Genomic DNA, 21,814 nt, shown 5'->3' with positions numbered 1-21,814 from the left:
TCCTAATACAATGCCATGTAGCTATTCAGTTCCTGGAATTCAGCTTTATGTGATTCATTCACCTCTAACAAGAAGAAATAGTAATTCATTAAGCAAAGTTCTGAGAGAGCCACAAATCAAAATGCTGCTTCATTGCAGCCACCATCAGCCTTGCTATGGCACATTTCTTCCTGGCCCTGTTTTTCTGTCCTGCTACAGAGAAATTATTGTTGAACACTAGGGATTAACCATGCCTGATAATGCCGCAGCGTCTAACGTAACAAGATGCTTCACACTTCTATTATGCTCTCCAATCCAGAATTTTAAGCATGTTTTAATGGAAGTTATCTTCACAGCACCCTAACACAGCAAGGCAAGGCTATTATCCTGTTTAATAACTAAATTGAGAGGAGAAATCCAGTGATTCACTCGCATCCAGCTGCAAGACCAATTCTTAACTGCATCTTGTGTACATCCCACAAGACCACAACAAGTGGTTTTGCTCAGTATGATATTCTCAGAAATGCTTGCAAGTGCCCCAAAGGCTGTTTTTAGGCTCAGTTACCCCATCAGGTCATTTAAATGGTTTGAGCTGCCTGCTGCTCCAAGAACAGCTGGCCCATCCATCAGAAGTGGACATAGAAGTGTCCTTCACCATGCTGAGGAAACACCACACATCTTCGTATTTCTGCTTGCTTTACACTATTGAAATAAAAGACATTTTTGCTGTAGAGACAGCTGCGGCATGCTTCATCAAAAATCCTATTCAAGCCATGGCACTAAGCCAGTCAGATTCAGCTTTCATTTACAGCAGCAGCGGGCTAGGGATAATTCATGTCACTCACGTGAATTTGCTCTGCTTTCAGAGACTCGGCCTCTGAGGAATCCACCCGAACAGGTCTGATTTTCTCTCAAACACACTACTTCAGATACATGCAATTACAGTGATGTCACCAGTGTTAACTGCGATTTACACTTGCCTGAGATCAAAACTAGATGCAGTGCACTCACAAAGAGGGGTGTCTGGCAAGACACGGTAAAATACAAAGGTCAGCTCTGCTCTTGCAGATTATGGGTCTCACAAATCTCTATTTATCAGTGAAAAACATAATCACCATGCATTTGCAGGTGTTGAGTAGAGGATTCACCAGTTTTTCCGATTTGCCATTATTTTCCTGCCACTACATCAATTATTATCTTAGCCTCAGATGTCAAGTCTTTCTGAGCCTATTGGCTCATTTCCTAAAAGAGATAATAAATCCTTATTTATTGTTTATGTAATTTTAGCAAATACGCCAGCATCCCAATCTATAATGGAACTGCCTTCTAAAACCAACTCAGGGTTCTCATGATGACTGGGTTTTGATGTTTACAGAAAATTAGAGCTTAGATAGTAAACTGATATTAGCTACATATTCCTGCACAGCTATACAGTAATCATCTCTCAAATTCTATCTATTTCTGGAGTGCTTAAGAGACTGAATCACACAAAGCCATCCAGTTCAGCAAGAAGAGAGGTGATAGGGGAAACGGAGGAAACTACAGAGGGTGTCTTTGGGTTGATCCCATAACTACAGGAAGACCAGCAACTGCAAGGAAATAGCAGCAAGACACAGGCTACCTGCAAATCCACCACAACATGAACCAACACCTCCAATCAGAGCAGAGAGAAAGGGGATGCATTACCTCCTTAACAGGGCTGGGAGATGCCCCTAAATGATTTTACCATGGGTGAGGCAGATACAGCAGCACTACAGCCATGCCCCGCAGGGTGCTAAACCTAACTGTGGGATGCTGCTCTGTGGAGCAGTAAGCTCCTTCCTCCACAGAAGCATTAAAAGCTGCAAGGTGTGCTCAGGGGTAAGCAGAGAGGTGCAGCTGTGTCCTCTTACAGCAGAGATGGTGACCAACAGATATGGTTCTCACCCAGCCAGGGACGGAGATGACTGGTGTGGCCTTGACCCTAACGCCCAACATAGAGCTCACCATGAAGTCCTGCAGCAGCTGGGACACATCAGGCTCTGGAGATCCACGTGAAAGGGTTTCCATCTTTCTACAAGCCGAGTACAGACTCTTTGTTTCCTTCCTCTCTACTGCTGGATGATCCAAGTTGTAAATGACAAACCCAGAACACTGAGAAGCCACAGTAATACCTGAAGCTTTATGGGCTGACAGGAGTTCTGGGAAACTCAAAAGGACCAAGCCCTGAAACAGGAAACCCTAAGTTTGGCTAAGTTTTTTCATGTGGAAAGGGGTTAGATTTTTTATCTCCTCTACAAAGTAAAGGCTACTCACTGATGCTGTTGCTGACTTAGGGGGGAAGGATTAAATTGGTGTGGCTTACTCAGTCTAAAGACATAGTTGTGCTATTACTGTAATTAGCAGCTGCACTGTAGAGGAACTGATAACAGCCAGCCAACATAAACCACTGTCAGCTGAAAACTGGCCTCAGCAATCTGGGGTTTGGAGCTTGAACTTTTTACTTCTGGGAGTAAAAAAGGAACAAAGGGCATTTTGGTCGTGTCTGTTGCTCTTTTAGCCTGGAAAAGTCATAGCCAGCATCCTAAAACATGAATTTTACCAATGCTTAGACTTTAATATATGCCAGCGTTAGTTGGTACTTTGAAAGGGAAAACTTTTTAAAGGGCAATAATGCATGAATGGAGATGCATGCAAAGAAATACAATCTTAAACAATACTAAAAATAAATGTAGCTTAAAAAGATCCCTTAAAAACAGCTGTTGACATTAGAGATTCAATTAAAACATAATTAGTTATACCTTCTCCTTTGAAACAAACAAGCATATTACAGCCTTCATCTACAATGAATTGCCTTTTACATTCATACCTTGCTTTTGCCTGTAAAAAGGGCAGGTTTTACAGGAAGCGTTGTAAAGATAGGATAGTTCCACCTAAAATTTTATAGTCAAAGAAAACATAAAGTGATTTTTTCAACCTACTGATACAAAGCGATATTTATTGTATTTGCAACGTTTTTAAGATACGTTAAGAACACAAGTGTTCTTAAATGCACAAAATAGAAGAAAAGGTGGAAATAAATGGATGATGGATGGTGCCTGCAATAAATTCAGATTCTGAAATAGGTCACTGAAGACTAAATCAATCTGACTCCTTAATTGTGATTTACCTGAAAGAGTAACGCAATGTAAACTGCTCACCCTGCATGGATTTGTACAGGCAATGTGCAACCAACAGCTTTCCCTGGGGCTAAGGCTTTATGGAAGCACCACTGACCTGGTTTTCTAAGGAAACTACATGGATGTTTTCAATTCCAGCATGGAACTGCAGCCTCAGTCATAGCCATCAAACTCTGCATTAGACATTCATGCAGCATTAGGCACCCCGTAGCTGCCAAAGGCCACACAATGAGACATTGTCTGACCCAAAAGTCATATAATTAGGCTGATGGGAACACCATCAGCGGATGGTGCATTGAGCATATCCTGATTCTGGATAGGCCATTCTTTGGCAGTCTGACTACCAGTTAGCTGGGAAAGAAGTGAAGCCTGCTATTAGTGACAGACAACTTTGCTGCTAAGCCAGAGTGACGATGAAAAGGACATTTGGCTTGAAAATCACCACTGGGGAAAGGAAGGGCAGCCATGTTGCCAGAGACAAACAGCTGACCTCACTTTTAATTACTTTTTATTTTCACAGAGGGGTGACCCTGCCTTCTGGAAGGCATCTCTTTAGCTAGAGTTCCAGCGGTTTGCTACACCAGCTCGGTAATGGCCCAGCATTCATTATAGCATCTAATACCAAAAGGCTACAGAGGCAGCAGTCAGCAGGATGAACACAGAGCTTGTGTCCAGGAGAAGTGTGAAATTCCTCTCATTAGCAGCGCTGCACGTTTGTGCACAGACTCTCTCCTTGAAAGGCTGACCTCCTGCACAGCCAAGAAAGAGCTTTCCAAGAACCATGTGACTCCAAAGATTGAGGATGTTTTCTGGCAGAGTGGGGTTTAAATTCAAATTACTCACAGAAACTTACGTTTTTGTGGCCTGAAATCATCTTCAACTGTGTCAAACACAAAGCAGTTTCATAATTGCATGTGACTGCCTTTCTTTTTTTTAAGTAAGTGACATAAGGAGAAAGAAATATGAATGTTTATGAAGCTTTAAACCTCCCCCCTGCACTTGCACAACAGTTGCAAATATTTCCAATAAAAATATCTTGTGACTTAGATTTCCAACAACAACAAGTGCATCGAGTCATTCCAGAATGTCATCAGTCTTTATAAAGCAATACAGATAGCAACTGCACTCACCTTATTGTCAACTGTGTATTCAACATTACAAAAAAAAGAGTTACATTTCCTAGTATTTAATCACAGTGAGGCTCAAATTCCACTGTTTTCAGATATTCCTGCCATTTTAAAACATGTGGCCTAAGACCTGCACAGCTGTACTCATATCATTATGCAAACAGCATCCCAGCCATGAGTAGTAAGAATAGATCTTATTATCCATATAAATTACAAACAATTTCACAACATCAATTCCCTTCCGATGCTTTGTGACGTAAGACATCACCCCTCCCATCTGCCTTCATCCAGAAAAAGCTCTCTTCAGTAACAGCCAGCAAAATGCACAGGGATTACTCCATCAGTGCTGTACGCTTCTTTATAACGATAACGTTTTAGCATCCATTAAAAAAGGGCGACACATTTTAAGGTGTTAGTAACGTTACACCAGAGGAAGCAGGAAAATTGGTAGCCCAAGTTGCTTTTCTGTATCCTCAACAAAGGCTAGCAGGGACCTACATATAACACTGGGATCTCGTATTTCTCCCACATCAAGGCTACCACACCTGTGTGTACAACAGGAGGAAGGGAGATTCTTACACTTACAGTGTAAGATTGTTCAGATAACATGTAAAACCAGGTATCTGGGAAAAAAACTCCACACAGATTTCAAATACAATGTAGTTGCGTGTTTGTTTGCTCTAGACTAATGATTCCCACACGCTGGCTACTGTGAACTGATTAATTACAAAGTATCAGTAATAATATTTGTACTTACATCAGGACTTCAACCTCAGGATTCTTCAATAATGTCAATTAATTAAACTTCACAATGCTGCCTGTAAGTAGGTGTCATTAGTTCATTCACAGATGGAAATCCTGAAGCATATAAAAGGTAAAATTAATTAGCTGAGATGATACAATGACTCAGTAGCAGAACTGAAGATCCTGAAAAACACTGTTTTGTTCTAACTCTTAAAGGGAGGTGATTTACTTGCCCTTTACAGTTAATTTGTGGAAATAATTTCCCAACGTATATCAGGAACTTCTGTGACTCTATCAAACCCACTGTTTCTAGATCACGCTCTCGTTGAATTTTCCCTTTCATTAAAATAGCTTCTACTGTTTAGTACACCCATCAAAATATAAAGAACATCAAAAGCAAATAAAACCTGTCACAAGATCTATAACAAACTGGAGCATGCTACCATTTTCTCAGGTCTGAATTATGGCCCTTTTGTGGAGGGTAAAAGTGAATAAAACATAAAGACAAGGGACAAAATAGGAGATGTCAGACTATTCACCCATTCACAGCAGTCACATTTACAAGGCAATTGCCATTCATACTAATGTAGAGTGGGCACACAATTCTACCAGGTATGAAAGGCAGAAGAGCCCTTACACATGAGAGGAAAAAGCACTTCACTGTATTTCATCTCCATCACAAGTGGAAAACCAGTAACGAGTAACATCAAAAAATCTCTTTTTGTTCTCCATTTGTAACTAACAAGAAACTTCTCTTGGTGCAATCTTATCAAAGGCCATAAATTTCTCGAGACAGCTAATCAATCTAAGCTAATGTAGTGGTAAAGGTGTAAGACACATTTAGTATGAATATATTAACTGACTGATTTTCTTAACCAATAACCTTCTTACCAGCTATAAGTTGCTACAAAAGCTATGACAAAATATTTCCTACAAAAAACAAACAAACAAATAACAAACCCATATTAAGGAGTTTGCTAAGGAGAAATATTATCTGTGTGCCTTAGGGAAGATTTTATATGCAAACAAACCTTATTTCCCAGAGTTTAATTTATGGGCCAAATTAATTCCTGATCAAGAGGGACTTCTGCTATTGGGTTCATGGAGCTCAAACCCCAGAAGAAAACAGCCTAGAATGAATCCAAGTAATTCCTGCAGCCACACCTGATACTCCTTAAGTAGTGGTAGGAGGATGGCGGGTGGCTAGAGCACCTCCCGTATGAGGGCAGGCTGAGAAACTGAGAGCACTGGGGCTGGTTAGCCTGGAGAAGGCTGTGCGGAGACCTCATAGTAACCTTCCAGTATCTGAAGGGGCCTACAAGGATGCTGAAGAGGGACACTTCATCAGCAATCATACTGATAGGACAAGGGGTAATGGGTTTAAACTTAAACAGCGAGATTTAAGGAAGAAATTATTTACTGTGAGATTGGTGAGGCACTGGAACAGGCTGCCCAAGGAAATTGTGGATGCGCTGTCCTTGGAAGTGTTCAAAGCAAGGCTGGACAGAGCCTTGAGTGACACGGTCTAGTGTGAAGTGTCCCTGCCCATGGCAGGGGGTTGGAACTGGATGATCTTAAGGTCCTTTCCAATCCACACCATTCTATGATTCTAAAGCCAAAAATTCAACATAGAATCATAGAATCGTTAGGGTTGGAAAGGACCTTAAGATCATCTACTTCCAACCCCCCCGCCATGGGCAGGGACACCTTACGCTAAATCACATGATAGAGGCTATTTACCAGGACTGCACAAACCTTACAGACCAGGCTCTATGGTATTCACATTATTGTGCACATATGCAGGTATATATCTAGGGCACAGTCAGAATTGCACATGCTATAGGTGTACAGATAAAATTAAAGAATAATCCATATACCAAATGCTTAAGTGGTTTTGATACAACTTCATCACTATATAAGCACATCATGATAGAACCTAATTCACCAAAAGTAAGACAGAATAAGCTTGTTACATTTTAATCAAAATTAAAAATTAGATGAGATGTAATTAATTTACATATCCAACTGTGAAAGCTTCATTAAAATCCTTAATATCAAGTAATAAAACTGCAATAAAAGTTTTTCTGGTATTACAGTGTGTTTAATGCACTGAAAAAGGAAAGACTTTATAATCCATGATTTTCTGGACAATATTAAGCAGTCACCTGTGTACACAAGTATATATTAAATATATGGTCACATACATATATCTATATATACTTTTTCTGAGAACAAAGCAAGAGAACACAGCAGTTATGAGTGTCTTCCCACATCACCCACCATCAAATAAAGCACTTCTTTACCTGCAAACTCAGGTCCCTTGGCATTTGCCAGTTTGATTAGTGTAAAAAGGTAAATCAGGAATTCAAATGATCATACAGACTTAACTACCTTTGCTTTAAAATGCTCTTTGTTCTCTAATTGAAACATCTCTACTAGAGAGGCAACAGGTACAGGAAACACAAATAAGCAGAGACAGGGTGAATAATTACTTTTTGCTATTTCTAGATCAATTAAATGCAACACCCAGCAGTGTGCTCTTCCAGCAGCAGAATTCCCATTTACTTCAGGGACAGTTCAATTTCCAAAATGGCAAGACAAGGAGAATGGAGGGAAAAAAAGAAGGGTGAGGGGTAGAGAGGAATAAGAAACATCAAACAAAACGCAATTTAATTTAAATACCTTACTGTACTAGATTCTTACCACTAAATTTAAAGTTTGCTTTTAAGTGTCATTTCAATGGATTTGCAGAAAAAATATCTAAAGAGTAAATTTAGATTAAATTGATCATTATAATTTATTTTGTTAAAATAATATAGTGGAAAGGCCTTTCTTCCACTGAAGGGTTCTGGCTTTGATGTCTGATTGTTATGCAAATTCTGTGGAGTACAAGATATGGACAGAGGAATAATTAAGCTCAGGACTTGGTATGCAATAATTCTTACAGATGTAAATGTACCCTTGCTGGAGATAATGATGTGTATACGCACTGGGAACCGCACACGTACATTAGCAAAGGCAGAAAAACACTCGGAAGGTGCAGGTCCTCGCAGATCCCTCCAAGCAGCGGGCTGGGCAGCAGGGCCAAGCTGGGCACATGTGATGGGGACATCTGCACCCCTGAGCACTGCCTCAGAGCCTCTCATGGAGCAGTTTTCAGCACCAACACATAAACATTTGGCAAAACAAAGTGATCTTTGTTCTGGAAGATAAACATTGACCGTATACATCTATATGTTTCAAAGCACTCAATTAGAAACTGAACTTTGCCCCTTTCTCAGGCTTTGAAATATTCCTGCACCAAACATAGGACTTTATTCTTCTTCCACATGGGCATCCCTCTCCTGCTCCCATACACCATATGGCCCCAAACCCTGGGACAAATTCTGTGCTGATTTATGGCCTCTGCGGTCTGAGGGACTGACCTTCAGCATAAATCTGGGGCGCAGCACAAATGTGTAGCCTGCACATTCCTACACACACTCATCTCTACCAGCCAAAGACAAGGGATTTAAAACCACACTCACCGGGAACAGATTTGGGTCTGGGGCACATCATTGTAACCCAGGATAAGACATAGCACAATGGACCCTGCATGTGCCAGCACACCTCTGAAAACCTGCCAACAGAGGGGAACACACCAGCCCTACATCAGAACTGCTGCGGGTGGATGCTGCTGACCCCACCAGCGTGCTGGGCGGCAAAGGGCTGGCTCTGCTGCTGCCACCAGGCAAAAGCATCATTGGACACCAAAGCAAGAGTAATCCAGACCAATCCCTCTGCAGGCAAAATAATTCCCAAAGAGAAATGAACACAATCAGGTTTTAAGGCACTGCAGCCCATCTTCCCATCTCTCAAATGACTTGCACATGGAGCATTGGAGCATGCAAAAGGGGTGAAACAGCATACAGAGGCTAAAAAGGCCACCAGAGCCACAGATGAAGAGAGGATTGTCTTTGTTTCAGCCACAGCTTGGTAAAGAAAATAGCAAGTGAAGTCCTGCAGGATGAACACAGACGATGAGGTGGTCACATTAATGAGGGGCTCAGCACTGAGCAGGGCAATGCCCTGTCCCACCGCCCTGTCCATAGCGTTTGTCAAGCTGCTGCACAAGTGCAGTTCTCCAGAGGAACATCGGCAGCTCACAGCCCTCTGTACCACTGCTGTCAACATCACGGAGACACAAAGCATTGGACATTAAGGGGGGAAAAAAAAGGGAGGAGAATTTAGTTTTCACTTGCTGTTCACCCTATTGACCTTTTGGTTTCACTAAGCTTGAGAAATACAAAGTGATCAAACTCACTTTTTTATTCATACCCATTTTCACAACTTAACCCAGACAAGAGCACAGGATGTTTACACTGAAACAAGAAATTGATTGACGCATTTTGAGTACATTTCCTAAACACCCATCATTAAGAAAATACACATGTGGACTTAAACTTCCTGATCCTTTTGAAGTAACCGATTTTGCCAAGGGTTTTTTGGTCAGTATCTGTGCCACTACTGTATTTAAGCACACCTTCTCTGCCACTCTCTGGATTCTCTTCCACAGCACTGGGTGGGGTCTTTTTTACCACCCATCATTCAAAATGACAAGCTTCCTGACACAAATGCAACACTCAAGTGAGAGATTTTAACTCTATAAATCAGATGATACCACAATCACAGTTCAATGAAAGAAGCAAAAATCAGATCAAATCAAACAAAGAGATCCCATCATCCCCTGCCGCATCCTCCCTCCTCCCCCTTCCCACCCAACCAGCAGCTCTGGAGTCCATAAAGGAGATCGGAGCAGAGCAGCTCTGGCACACACTGCTAAGCACAAAGTAGGACGTATGAAATACGCTACAGTTTAGGGCTTGTTTTGCTGTTTGCACTCTCCTGCTGAGAAGTGCACCGGCACATGCACAAAACCAACATTTAAAGTGATCTGCAGCTACCTCCTGAAATATGCTCTGACACGCTCTATCCAGCAAGTTCATTCAAACACGTTGACTACAATCAGCAACAAAAATATTGCGGGGTTTGCCTGGTGGGTTCGTAGGCTCGTTAGTCAGAAAGCTAACAAGCTCTCTGTACTTCCTTCACCCCAACACCACTGCAGGTACCATCAAAAGCAAACAAACTTTATATGGCAATAAATTTTGTATTCAAATAAGCTTGTCAACACCAATTACCTGAACCACAACCATCAAACACCAAGCAGCACTTCCAAGCACTCAGGAAGGCAGCTGAAGCCCTGGCTCCACTGTAGAACTAAACACCAGGTCTGGGCAGTGTTGGGAGGTCCCCAGGCATGAGTTTTACAGAACACAGCCAACAGCAGAGCCACCCCTGCTACGGCAGTTTGTACACACCAAAGCTGCCGGTTCTGCTTCTTACACAGGCTTTACTTAAAGGTAACAATTCACACACCAACAAGTATTTTTCATGACTAAAAATTCTGAGAAAAAAATCTTACTTTTAGATGTGGAATAAGCTCAGCAATGTACCACACATTACAAAAACACAAGTCATTTTTTTTCCCTTAAAAACATGTTCTAAGGTATGATCGCTGAATCGCTGGCAGGATTCTTCTGGAAGCTTTCACAAGCTAAAGAGTTCCAGCAACATTAACATGACAGAGTTTGAACTCCCAACATGTTTCAGTGCTACAAGCAGGGAACGAAATATTCCAGAAGAAACTCTCAGCACATCTCATCAAATCACGACACAGAGCACTTCTTTTTTTTTTCTGTAATATTTTATTTTATTTATATAGAAATACTTAAAAAAACATGAAGTAGCACCATTACTTAAGTTTTACTTTTATTATGTAGAACTTTAAATGTCAGAAAAATAAAACTCTTGATACAATTTCAAATCTTGTCTCAGCAAATATAATATTAGTATTTGACCATGAGGTTAAAGGCCCTTTATCATAAAATAAAATATACTTTGTTTTTTAAACTTTGCTCAGTAAAGTACATTTAAGCTCAAGTAACGTCACCTACATATACATAAACAAGTGGTAAACAAATGTATTAAAATAGAAATACTAAAACTATAGTGGTGCAACAGAATTTTTGTAATTTCCACTGAATTCTATTTATACAAATGTTAGAAAGCTTCAACAGTTCCTTTTGACATATGTTTATACATTTCCATTTTTGTAATAATATAGAATAAAATATGCTTTATATCACTGAATAGAAAATATGCTGGGTGAAGCAGATCTAAAAGATTTTTTTTTCTGAACCTATAAAATCTCCATCCCAACAGAATACTGTTCAAAGCATTACACATTTTATGGTTTGTAATTCCGTTCACAATTGTGTGATATTAAAATAATACAGTGTTCTTTGCCATAAGGCCATACTAAAATAAAAAAGATTTAACCCAGCTACAAAAAGTTCACTGAACTTAAATTAAAATACTTGTAAACATCTTTGCAATATGAAATATAATTTTTCAAGTCAAAAAAGAATAAAATACTTCAATCTGTATTAATGCAATTTATCTTTAAAACCTTTAAACGTTTTTAATATATATAAGAGATATGTTACAGTTTGTGGTTTTTTTTTTTTCTTTTTTAAACTTTGATAAAGCTGCAGTATCATGGTTTTTTTCACAGGAACTTCTTGCCCTTTCAAGAACATTCAGAAAAGTATCCACCCATAGATTTAATTATTTCATAATAAGCATCCTAGGAACTACCAGCACGGTTTACTAACAGTCCACACACCATTGTCATCATCATATGCATCTTCTACTTTCAGTATTTTTTTTTCTATGTTTTTTCTTTTGTTTGTTTATAAAAAAAGGGGGAGTTTTGGAAGCTTCGTATTAAAGTACAGTGTAAAAACTAGCCTAGCACTAGAATGGAGTCGCCCGTTATTATTTATAGCATGCACCCGCTGTCACCACCACCACCACCCCCCGCCCTCCCTCGGCCGCGCCTCGCTCGCAGCCCGCACCCCCTTCGCGGGCCCCGGTGCGACCGGCTTCAGCCCGGCCCTGCCCTGCGCTTCCCGGCCCTCAGGAGAAGATGCGGATGGCCTGGGTGACGGCGCTGTGGCAGACGGGGCACTGCGGCTCCGTCTTCTCGCAGATGCGGTTGGCGCACTCCATGCAGAAGAGGTTGTGGCCGCAGGGCACCAGCGCCGCGATCACCTCGCTCTCGAAGCACACCGAGCAGTCGCGGCTGCCCTTCCGCCGCACGCCGGACGACGAGCAGGAGGAGCTGGACGAGGAGCTGGACGAGGAGGAGGAGGAGCCGGACGAGTCGGAGGGCAGCCCCGGCAGGTGCGCGCCCAGCCCGTTGCCGTACAGCGGGTAGGAGCCGGCCAGCAGCCGCCCGCCGGGGTCGCTGCGCACCCGCCGCGCCAGCGGGTGCTCGGGCCCCGCCGCGCCGCCGTGCAGGGGCGGGGAGAGCCGCGCCGGGGGCGGGGCGCCGCCGCCGCGCCGGGGGCCGCTCACCAGCAGCGCCAGGTTGGCATTGGCGGGCGCGGCGCCCGGGAAGGCGGTGGCGGGCGAGGGCGCGGGCGAGGGGGGCGCGGCGGGGCCGCGCTCGAACTGCGGCCAGAGGAGCGCGGCCCCCGGCGGCGGGGCGGGCGCCAGGTCGAAGCCGGGCGGCGAGTCGAACGGCAGCTCGGAGCAGCAGTCCGGGGAGGAGAGGACGTCGCCGGCGCCGCCGCCGCCGCCGTACACATAGCCGTTGGCGCTGCCGCTGTTGTTGTTGTTGTTACCGTTGTGGGTGAAGCTCAGCGCCGGGCTCGGGGGGCTGTAATCGGCCAGGCGGGCGCCGCCGCCCCCCCCCGTGCCGCCGCCGAAGTAGGAGTCGGTGGAGGCGCTGCCCAGCGAGCTGGAGCTGTCGTTGCGGTAGTTGCAGAAGGGCTTGCGGCCTGGGGTGGGCGTGATGCTGGGTGGCGTTGGCTTGCTCCAGAGGCTGCCGGTGCCGTTTAGCTCGAAGCCCACATCCGTGCCGTTGGCGTGGAAGTCGTTCTCGTCCGTCAGCTCGATGATGCCGCCGGTGCGCATAGCGATATGCGCCTCGATCTCCTCCCGGGCCCGGTCCACGTTCTCGGGCATGCCCGTCACCTCAAAGACTGGCTCCTTGTCCCGGCTCGGGGTCACAATGTAGGTGTGCGTCTGCTGCTGGATGCGCTTGATGGTGGCCCCCTTGGGCCCCACAACCAAGCCCACCACGCGATAAGGCACCCGCACCTGGATGGTGGTTTGGCCGGGCAGGTTCGGGGGGCCGGGGACAGTGCCGTTCAGGGCTGTGTTCTTGTTCCGTGATGCTCGGATCATGGAGAAGTGCTCGGCCGCTGAGATGATTTCCCTGCGGGCCATGGCCACATCTTCCTTTCTGCCCGTCACAACAAAGAGCGGCTCCTCCCCGCGAACCGGGGTCTTGATGTAGGTGTTGGTCTTTGCCCGCAGAGCTTTGATTTTACAACCTGGGAACAGAGATATGGGAGATGGAGGGCGAAGGGGAGGGGGAGGAAGGGGAGGTGGTGGGGAGAACCGGTTACAACCCATTATTTGGGTGCAGCTAAGGAGGGGAGAAGAAACACACCCACCCGAAACACATTGCCCCCTACCCCAGGTGATCGCTGGCATCTCGTCCAGTCATCCCAGTCACAGTGTAAAGTAATGTCAGCCCACAGCTCTGGCACACACCCAAAGGCATCGCAAGTGGCCACAGATACATCTGCCATGCAAACTGCCCCAAAACTACCAACGTGCAGTTCACAGGAATGGCAACACAAAAAGGAGTGTGCAGAAAAACTGCATGACCAGAACAAAATAAAATAAAATGCAAGCAGCCCTAACAAACCAAGACACCCGCCAGTCCGCATTCCTGCTCAGCACTTTCCTCTCGAAAAAATAAAATCAGTTCCTAGGAAGGTGAGGAGCAGCGGCTGTATGGAATGAGCCACATTCCCCACTGCGGATGCTTTATTCCAGTCCCATTGTTCCACTTCCCCACTCCATTTCTCTTCCTTAAAAATAATCCACGATTTCTAAGTTTGGGGGGAGGAAGCATCGAGGCTCCCATTTTCCTCCCGTTTCCTCTTGCAAATCTTAACTTTTGCAGCCGGAGGAAAGGAGCGAATTTTTATTATTATCGCGGTTGTTCTTTTTTTTCTTTTTTTTTTTTTTTTTCCATTTTCTTTTCCCCTCCCGGCAGCTGAAAGTGCATCCCGAAACTGATGCATAACGCTCCTCGGGAACATCACTGCCGCACTTTCTTTGTCTGGTGAAGCCGGCGCTGGCCACCACAGGACGGCTGCAGCTCGCCCGGGCACGGCCAGTGCGACAGCTGAGCCACTCGCCCGGCAGCGCGGCGGGGAGCCCCGCTGGCCCGCACCCCCGGGAGGCATGCAGTCCGTCCGTCCGTCCGTCCGTCACCCACCTTGTCTCCCCACTATCTCCGCGACATGCTCCGAGCTGGGCACCGGGACGCACTCGGTCATGTTCACGCTCTTTTTCCGAGGCTCGCTGTCGTAAATGGAGCCCGTCTCGTCGTTGTCCAGCCCCAGCAGGGAGAGCTGATCCAGGGCGATCTGGAGGGCTCTTTGGTCATCCAGGGTCTCTCCCCCGCCACCACCGCCACCGCCGCCGCCGCCGCCGCTCCCGTTCCTCTCCATGTCTGCGAAAAGCGAGCTGGGCATAGTCCCTGCGAGCGCTGCACCCTCCTCCTGCGCTCGGCTCAGTAGTAAAAGATCAGACACAAAGGAAAACCCAAGGCAGATGGCCAGCAGGAGAGAAGGGAAGGGAGGGTGGGCAACTGCTGGAGACCGGGGAGTTGTTGCCTTTTGCTTGTATATTTTGTATCTTTTTTTTTCCTTTTTTTCCCCTCCGCTCAGTGCAATCCGGTTTATAAGATGTTCTCAGGACCCCCCCCACGGTTCCCCCCCGGAGGTTTGCTTTTTTTTTTTTTTTGGTTTGCTTTTTTTTTTCCTTTTTTTTTTTTTTTTTTGGCTGGGGGTGGGGTGGGGGGGTGGGAAGAGGATAGCGAGAGGAGCTCCGATGGCTTCCCCCCCTCGAGTTCCTCGCCGGCCACAATGCCAAGCGACGGCAGCGTTTCTTTAAGGAGCCCCTCCCAGGCTCCACTCCACTCACTCAGCGTTTTTTTTCCCTCCTCTCCCCTCCTCTGTCTGAGGCGCTGCTGCAGCCAGACGGCTCCGGAGAGGCGGGCGGAGGGCGGAGGGACGGGGGGAGCGGGGGGGGGGCCCGCAGCGCACCCGCGATCGCTGACAGCCCCGCACCGCCGCCATTGGCCGGGCGCGGCGCGGAGGGGCCGGCGCTGACCCCCCCCCACCCCCCGCACCCCGGCCCGGCTCCGCTCTTTGTTGTCGGATGCCGAAACAATACCGGGCCCCGCAGCCCGGTTGCGCTCCCCCGGCCTCGCCGTGCTGCCCGTCTCCTCGCCGGCCGGGGATTGCTTCCCCGCCCGCTCCCGGCACAGCGCCGGCGGGGGGGCTGGGCTCCTTTGGGTGGTTATTTTGTGTTTGGCAGGGGGGCGTGTGCCGAGATGGGCGGACACCGCGGTCCTTTGTGTGCCCCGGCAGGAGCGCGCTGCCGGCACCGGCGCCCGCCGCACTCGATGGAGGCCGGCACCGGGCGGGCTGCGCGGCCCGGACCGTCCCGTCCCGTCCCTCACGGACCCCGCGGGTCGGTGGCTGCACCGAGAGCGCAGAGCCCCCTTAGCGGCTCCCGCCCGCCGCCGGGGCGCGCCCTGCGCCTGCGCGCCCTTCCCCCGCGCTGCGCACTGCGCGCGCGCAACGCCGCGGCCGAGACCCGAGGGGCCCGGGCCCGGCCCCAGCTTCCTCGCACGGCCCCGGGGCCCTCCCCTGGGTTTCCCCCTGCGGCGGGACAACGGGAGCCGCGGGATGGCAGCGGCTGCGGAGGTGCCTCCTGCTCCTCCCTGGGGGCACAGCAGCAGCGAGTCCTCGGCGGCAGCACCTGGAGCGGGAGAGCGGAGGTGCCGCCGCTCCTCAGGCTGCCCTGCGTAGGGATCGGGCGGGGTGAGCCGTGGGTTACAGGATGCGCTGTGACTGGCAAATCCTGCGCTCCCCGGCTGCCCCCACCCGTGCAGCATCAACGCTTCAGGGTCCGAAGGGAGAGGGCGCATCACGCCTAACTGCGCTAGCAGATCCCAACATCCATCTTGTTGAGCCACGAGAAAATAAATCACCCTTGCCCCTTCCTTGGACCTTGCGTGACCAAACCACTTTCATCTCTCTGACACCACAGGACCCTTCACCAGTAAAACCAGTTTTCCCATCAAGTACCTTGTCACAAAACCCCTCCTTTAGTCGGGTGACAAGACATGAAAGTGTCTTCGCCGTTCTCATAAAACCGCCACCATCACGTTTTACTTCTCCAGCTTTTGTCCATGTCTCTCTAAGCATCCACACTTAGTCCTTGCCAGCTGCGAGGTACAAAAGACTTAACTTCTTACTTCAGAAATCAAATACTAATTGTTTTCCAGGATCAAGTTTGAAGGGCACAGAGGTTTACAAGTGCCCACAGATCTGTTTAGCCAGCTGCCTGTACAAACAAGTGTAACAAGTCACAGGTAATTGTTTACACACAGTGTTTATTGCAAATTACTGGCACTTCCTCAGGATGTTTGCATGTTTTATAACAAAGCCCCAGTGTTTGCTAGTAAGGGTATACACTGGTGATGTGCTTTCCCCAGTGCTTGGCTTGTCTCATCAACCGAGGAAGTTTGGTGGTTTAATATCTAAAAGATTACTTATTTTACACATTTACACTTCACCTCCTTAGGGGGTAAACAAGAGATTACTTCTGAGTGCTCAAGGAACTAGAAGGCTCTTAATTATTTTCAGCATTGGGCATCTTTAAACAGAGAAAAAGCATGGACAGAGCCTTTGACAGCAATAAAAATAATGCTGTTTATTATTAAATAAAATGCAAATTTTATTTTTGCAGCCTTTTTAACTCAAGGACTCTAAAATCTGTGAGACAGAAAATAACTGTACCCGTTTACCAGACAGGGGCAGGACAGGACAGAGGTGAGGGAGAGGCTGTCAGTGTAGAGGACTGCTGTTGGTGAAATCCAACAGCGAAGGCCGTTAATACTGAAATGCAAAGATACGTGGAGAGTGTCTGAGTTGTGCTTGGATTTTACCTGTTCTTTGGTTTGTTTATTCTCCTGATTTATGTTACACCCTTTTTTCTCCCTCTCCACCTCATCTGCTTAAATTCTGGTTGTGCTTCAGCCCAAGACACCTGTACTGAACATTCAGGTACTGACTAAGGAAAAAGGAAAGCAAGTTATCTTCAGGTTTATGTGCCTAGATGATAGGAAAAATTTTCCCAAAACAAGATTTCATGAAGATCTAGCTTTTTTTTTTTTTTAATGTTAAGCCAAAAGTTCAAACTGAAAATGTTTAAAATGCATTTCAGAATAAGCACAGCACTTCCCAGGGGCAGGGGGAGAAGGAGATGCATTTCTGGGAGACTAAGCGGGCACTGGTGTGTCAAGCCTCCCATGAATCCTGTGCAATGGTCCAACATCTTGAGGGCTATTGCTTTTTTACTATTTTAGAAAACTACAGGGAATAATAATAATAATAACAATAAAAAAAGTTATACTGGTGTGCCTTAAAACATGCACGTGCCAACAGTGCAGCCCCCCTGGGAACACAGAATCTATGCAATAGTGTGCTCATATGGCAACAAGCAGTGCACACAAGACTCATATGGATCTACCTACTCCACAGAAATTTTTCTCAAGAATAATTTAATCAGATCTAAATTAAAGCACTACCTATCTACATAATGCCTTTCATTACATAAAACCTCGAAACATACGCAGCATTATAGTAAATTCCCTCTCTGAGGGAGAGACCAGCCATCTACCTACCAATTTACAGCAGCTTAACAAAAGCAGGAAGGGAGGATATATTACAGGCAAATACAGGACTCGTTGCAGGAGGAGTGTAATTCTCAGTCCTTTTAGGTTCTCTCTGTTATCATTTCCCATTTGTGACAGAGGTAATAAAACTTCCTTCCTCCAACCTTTATTTAATTAAAGTGTAAGGTCTTTGGGGCAGTGCGCTTACTGTGTGTACATACACTGCACCTAGCATGAAGAAGTCATGAATTAATCTGAGGCCTTTAAATACTACTCTAAATCTAAAGCATTAGCAATAATAAGAATAGGATATAATTTTCATCTAGAACAGATGAGACCTCTGTTTTCAGTGTATCATCACAAAGAATAAATTACATGCATCTTGGGGAATAACTAAATTAAGGGTCAAAGAAAAGGATTTCATACCAGAGACTTGCAACTCCACTCTGTCCCAGTTGTTTACCCTTAAGGACACTGCTGCTTACTAAAATGCTTATTTGCCATAATCTTACAAAATAATGTCCCAAATCCCACAGGCCAGATCATTAATAGGCATAGGAGTATAGTTTATTCTGAGACAGTACATGTGATTACTGGGGTAACATACCCAAATTAACCTTTTGCATGTGCAATAAACTTCAATTAGCAATCTGCAGACAAATGAAAAGTTCTTTTTCTGCAATACGTAGCAATAGACAAGCCAGATTTCCCATTGAATCCCATATTAACCTACATTCAGTGGCAGCAAAATCTCAGAGTACCGTGTCAGAATTTATCATCTCTCAATGATGTTGGCTCCACCTCTTGACAGCTCTAGACAAGATGTTTATAAACAACAACTCATCCAGAAGCTGAACAACTGCAGCTGAAAACATTTATTATTTTTCCACTAGTTGTTCCAACCACTTTGGGTGCCTTCTACTAAGAGATGGGCAGAGATCTCAAACCAGTATGGTTGTGTTAATAAATGACAACAAATAAAATGGAGATGGAGTGGTGAGTGGCTTTGCGATACCTCCCTGAGCTGGAAGGAGGCTCAGGGGTAGGGAAGCTGCAGAAGCGCCTCTTTCCCTCATGGTAAGGAATGTCACATCAAAATACACAAATGGGGAGATGCTGTTGATGATTTCCTCCACATGAGCTTCCATCCCCATAAGTGTAAACCTCTCCCTGTTACAGAATTCATTTGCAAAATATTTTCTTTTAAAACAAAGATATTCTGGGACAACTTGTCCCAGAAGCAATTTTGACATAAACCAGAAAAAGTCTCAGGCCTGTAACAGTCACAACCAGTCTCTGAAAACATTGACAGTGCTGTAAATTTACACGAGTTGCTAATGGCTTTACTAAACTAAAATGCTTGTTTACAGAATATTAAAACAGGAAAGATTCTTGTAATAGGCATCACACACTGCACTTTTTTCATAGGCATTTGCTGTTGATTTGACATGAGTGATTAGCATGTGCATGTGTGTAGGGGATGAACTGCCTTACAAGAATGCGGTTTTGTTTAACATGACTGATGGAAGGCGATTCAAAAAGCATAAAGATGCCTTTACCATAAATCAGAACTAACCAGCCAGATCACTTGCCCACTTCAAACTCTCAACCTGGATTGCAAGTGGCCTCCTTCACTTATTGTTCCATTCTGCCTCTCCCTTACAAACAAGGGTTATCACACTGCATATCCAAATTAAGTGGTGTTTAACAACAGTGCTGACCAGAGTTTGAAAATGGAAATCGTTCTGCCTTTCCTCTGCTCTCCCGTTATGTGTTTAGAGCCCAGCCTTCCAGGCTGCCCCTGCATGCAGCGCTCTCAATGGAGTGCTCCTCTGCACGCGGCTGTGGGATTGGAGCTCTTTGTTACCACGGCCCTTGGGCCAGTATTCAGTTCGTGATGCAGCACTGGCGTCTCAAGGCTGCAAAGCACCTATCGCACTGCGGACACTATCTATTAAACAGTAGCTAGATTTAAAAAAACTGAAGAAAAGATTTATATTTGTATGTTTAGACAGAGCTGGATAACTCTTAGAGGTAGCTCATAACCTTGAGCCTTTTTTCGTCAATTTTAATCTCTGAAATAGTAAATTATAATTAAATTTTAATTTAATTTAAATCTGTGAAATAGTTAATTATAATTATGGTCATAAAACATGTATAACCTTCAGCTTCCTCTCCCCTCCATCCCTTCCCCCCTACTCAGTGCTGCTACAAGAAGGAAAATAATTGTCCCTTTAATGCTAATTGTTTCTAAATGCCTTTGTACAAAGACTATGTTTATATACAACGCCTAGGCAAAATCTAGGCACAAATGCAGTACTCATAATAAATGAGTGAATAATCTATCCCTGACCATATCCCAGTGCTCTCCAAAAAAAGAATATCTAATTCCTGCCACAGAACTGCCTTATAGGTTGAAGTTCAGCTTATAAATACACATGGGAAGAGATTAGATTTTAATTGATAAGTATTAATCATCATCCATTTCTGTCTCTGCAGGAAGCACAATGTTCAAACATCTAGTTAATATACTGTATAATGGATAACCTTGAGGCAGAAGCTCTTGCATCTGTCTCTATCTAAGAAAAAATGTCAACATCAGCCTTTGTTGTAGCAAAATACCCTGACATCTGAATGGAGTTGCTGCTGCTCAAAAATTGACTGTCTCCAGTGCAATCCTTCCTAACCTGGGTGCAGTGCCTAACCTAGGGATGAGGCCAAATTAAAATCTCTATCTGCACGTACCTGTACTTGGGAATGTTTGAAGTCTGGTATGGATCAGAACACTCTGTTTGTGGTGCATCTCAGCTCTGAACAAACACATTGCTCATGTGATGTTCTCACTGCAACCACAAAGCATTAGCACTCACAAGAGCATCATTGAAGATACTCAGGCTGTTCATTGAGAACAAAGCCATTAATGATTAATACTATGGTAGGAGAAAATGTAGCAGTATTTTTTTGGCAGCTGAGATGTGGCAATATCTGTCCTACGTGCAAAAGACTCACGCATACCTTTAGCTCTTCTTGCATAAGATGGTTCTTATTAACCTTGTGGGAAGAAGAATCAAACAAATGCCCCAAATTAAAGGCAAGTGAAGGAGATTTTCACGTCTAAAACTGGGTATATACAATACATCTCTCTCCGAGTGCCCCAGCAGATGCAGAGATGCATTTACGTATCACAGACATTACTGTCCCAGCAGATGCTGCAAAGTTGTCACTTACACAGACGCTTACTGTCCCCACAGATCTGTATTTTGGGAGAGAATTTTCGTACCACAGACACTACTGTCCCTACAGAACCACATCTGCTGGCAGAGTTATTGTTTCACATACTCTTCTGCCTCCAGCAGATGTGAGAGACTGCCAGCACGACAGGCATTTCTGTCACAGCAAATCTCCATCCACAGGGAATTAAATTGCAGCTTGAACTACTGTTCTTCCTGAGCCCTTAGTGTGGACAACACTGACAGCGAGGAAGCAACATAAATCAATGAAAATATGATGCTGGGCACCTAGAACATCACCATTACATCTGCCTAAATACAGCACTCAGCAGCGCTGCGTTTGAGGACGTGACAAGAGAAGAAAAAGGATTACTTGTGCCCTTCTCCCATCCTGCCTCTCACAAGTACTCATTCTGAGAAACATTTGAAGGAAAAAGTGTCCGATGTGACTTTCATGTAACAGAACCAAGAAAGCGCAAGTCATCCATAACTACCAGGCTGACAACCTTAATGCCCTGCTACAGGGTCCAGGCATGTGACCTAGGTGATTTTCAGCTTACTTTTGTACAGATGCCTGTTCACATTTTGCATGAACAAGTTTCAGTTTATTAACACCAGAAGATCTAATCCCCAGTTCTAGAGGCCTGAGAGCAGAAATAAAGGGGAGGGGATTGGTTTTAATCCCTTTAGTTTGAGCTT

The 21,814-nt window shown here is 45.2% G+C and overlaps 1 protein-coding gene and 2 long non-coding RNA genes across 6 annotated transcripts in view; 1 reads left to right on the top strand and 2 right to left on the bottom strand.

Annotated features, from left to right (window-relative positions):
• The window catches only part of LOC134167104 (uncharacterized), an 80,860-nt gene extending 74,696 nt beyond the window's left edge, over window positions 1-6,164 (bottom strand). For all 4 annotated transcript variants that reach the window (XR_009966074.1, XR_009966075.1, XR_009966077.1 and 1 more), the window contains exons 1-2: window positions 6,040-6,164; window positions 5,022-5,122 (exon numbers count right to left, since the gene is read on the bottom strand). This is a non-coding gene — a long non-coding RNA (uncharacterized LOC134167104). The remainder of the gene's footprint in view (window positions 1-5,021; window positions 5,123-6,039) is intronic.
• A 3,423-nt stretch (window positions 6,165-9,587) lies between these two features.
• On the bottom strand, window positions 9,588-14,908 carry MEX3B (mex-3 RNA binding family member B). Its single transcript, XM_062629931.1, has 2 exons — window positions 14,412-14,908; window positions 9,588-13,452 (listed from the first exon to the last, which is right to left on the bottom strand). Exons 1-2 carry the CDS (start codon window positions 14,668-14,670, stop codon window positions 12,029-12,031), a joined length of 1,683 nt encoding a protein of 560 aa, XP_062485915.1. The 5' UTR covers window positions 14,671-14,908; the 3' UTR covers window positions 9,588-12,028.
• A 1,028-nt stretch (window positions 14,909-15,936) lies between these two features.
• LOC134169416 (uncharacterized) lies at window positions 15,937-18,870 on the top strand. Its single transcript, XR_009966881.1, has 2 exons — window positions 15,937-16,580; window positions 18,779-18,870. It is a non-coding gene; the product is annotated as an uncharacterized LOC134169416 (long non-coding RNA).
• Window positions 18,871-21,814: the final 2,944 nt, after the last annotated feature.

Source organism: Pezoporus occidentalis, unplaced genomic scaffold (assembly GCF_034315485.1).
Source record: "Pezoporus occidentalis ecotype Australia unplaced genomic scaffold, CSIRO_AGI_Poc_V1 ctg11, whole genome shotgun sequence".
NCBI classification, from domain to species: Eukaryota; Metazoa; Chordata; class Aves; order Psittaciformes; family Psittacidae; genus Pezoporus; species Pezoporus occidentalis.
The sequence above is the reverse complement of the archived record's forward strand: the minus strand, read 5'-3'. Positions and strand labels throughout refer to the sequence as shown.

Bases quoted from the DNA above. Each gene is read 5' to 3' on its own strand.
- MEX3B (XM_062629931.1), bottom strand. From the start codon at position 14,670: ATGCCCAGCTCGCTTTTCGCAGACATGGAGAGGAACGGGAGCGGCGGC. The intron at 13,453-14,411 runs GTGGGTGACGGA...CTCTGTTCCCAG, and splicing joins GGAGATAGTGGGGAGACAAG to GTTGTAAAATCAAAGCTCTG.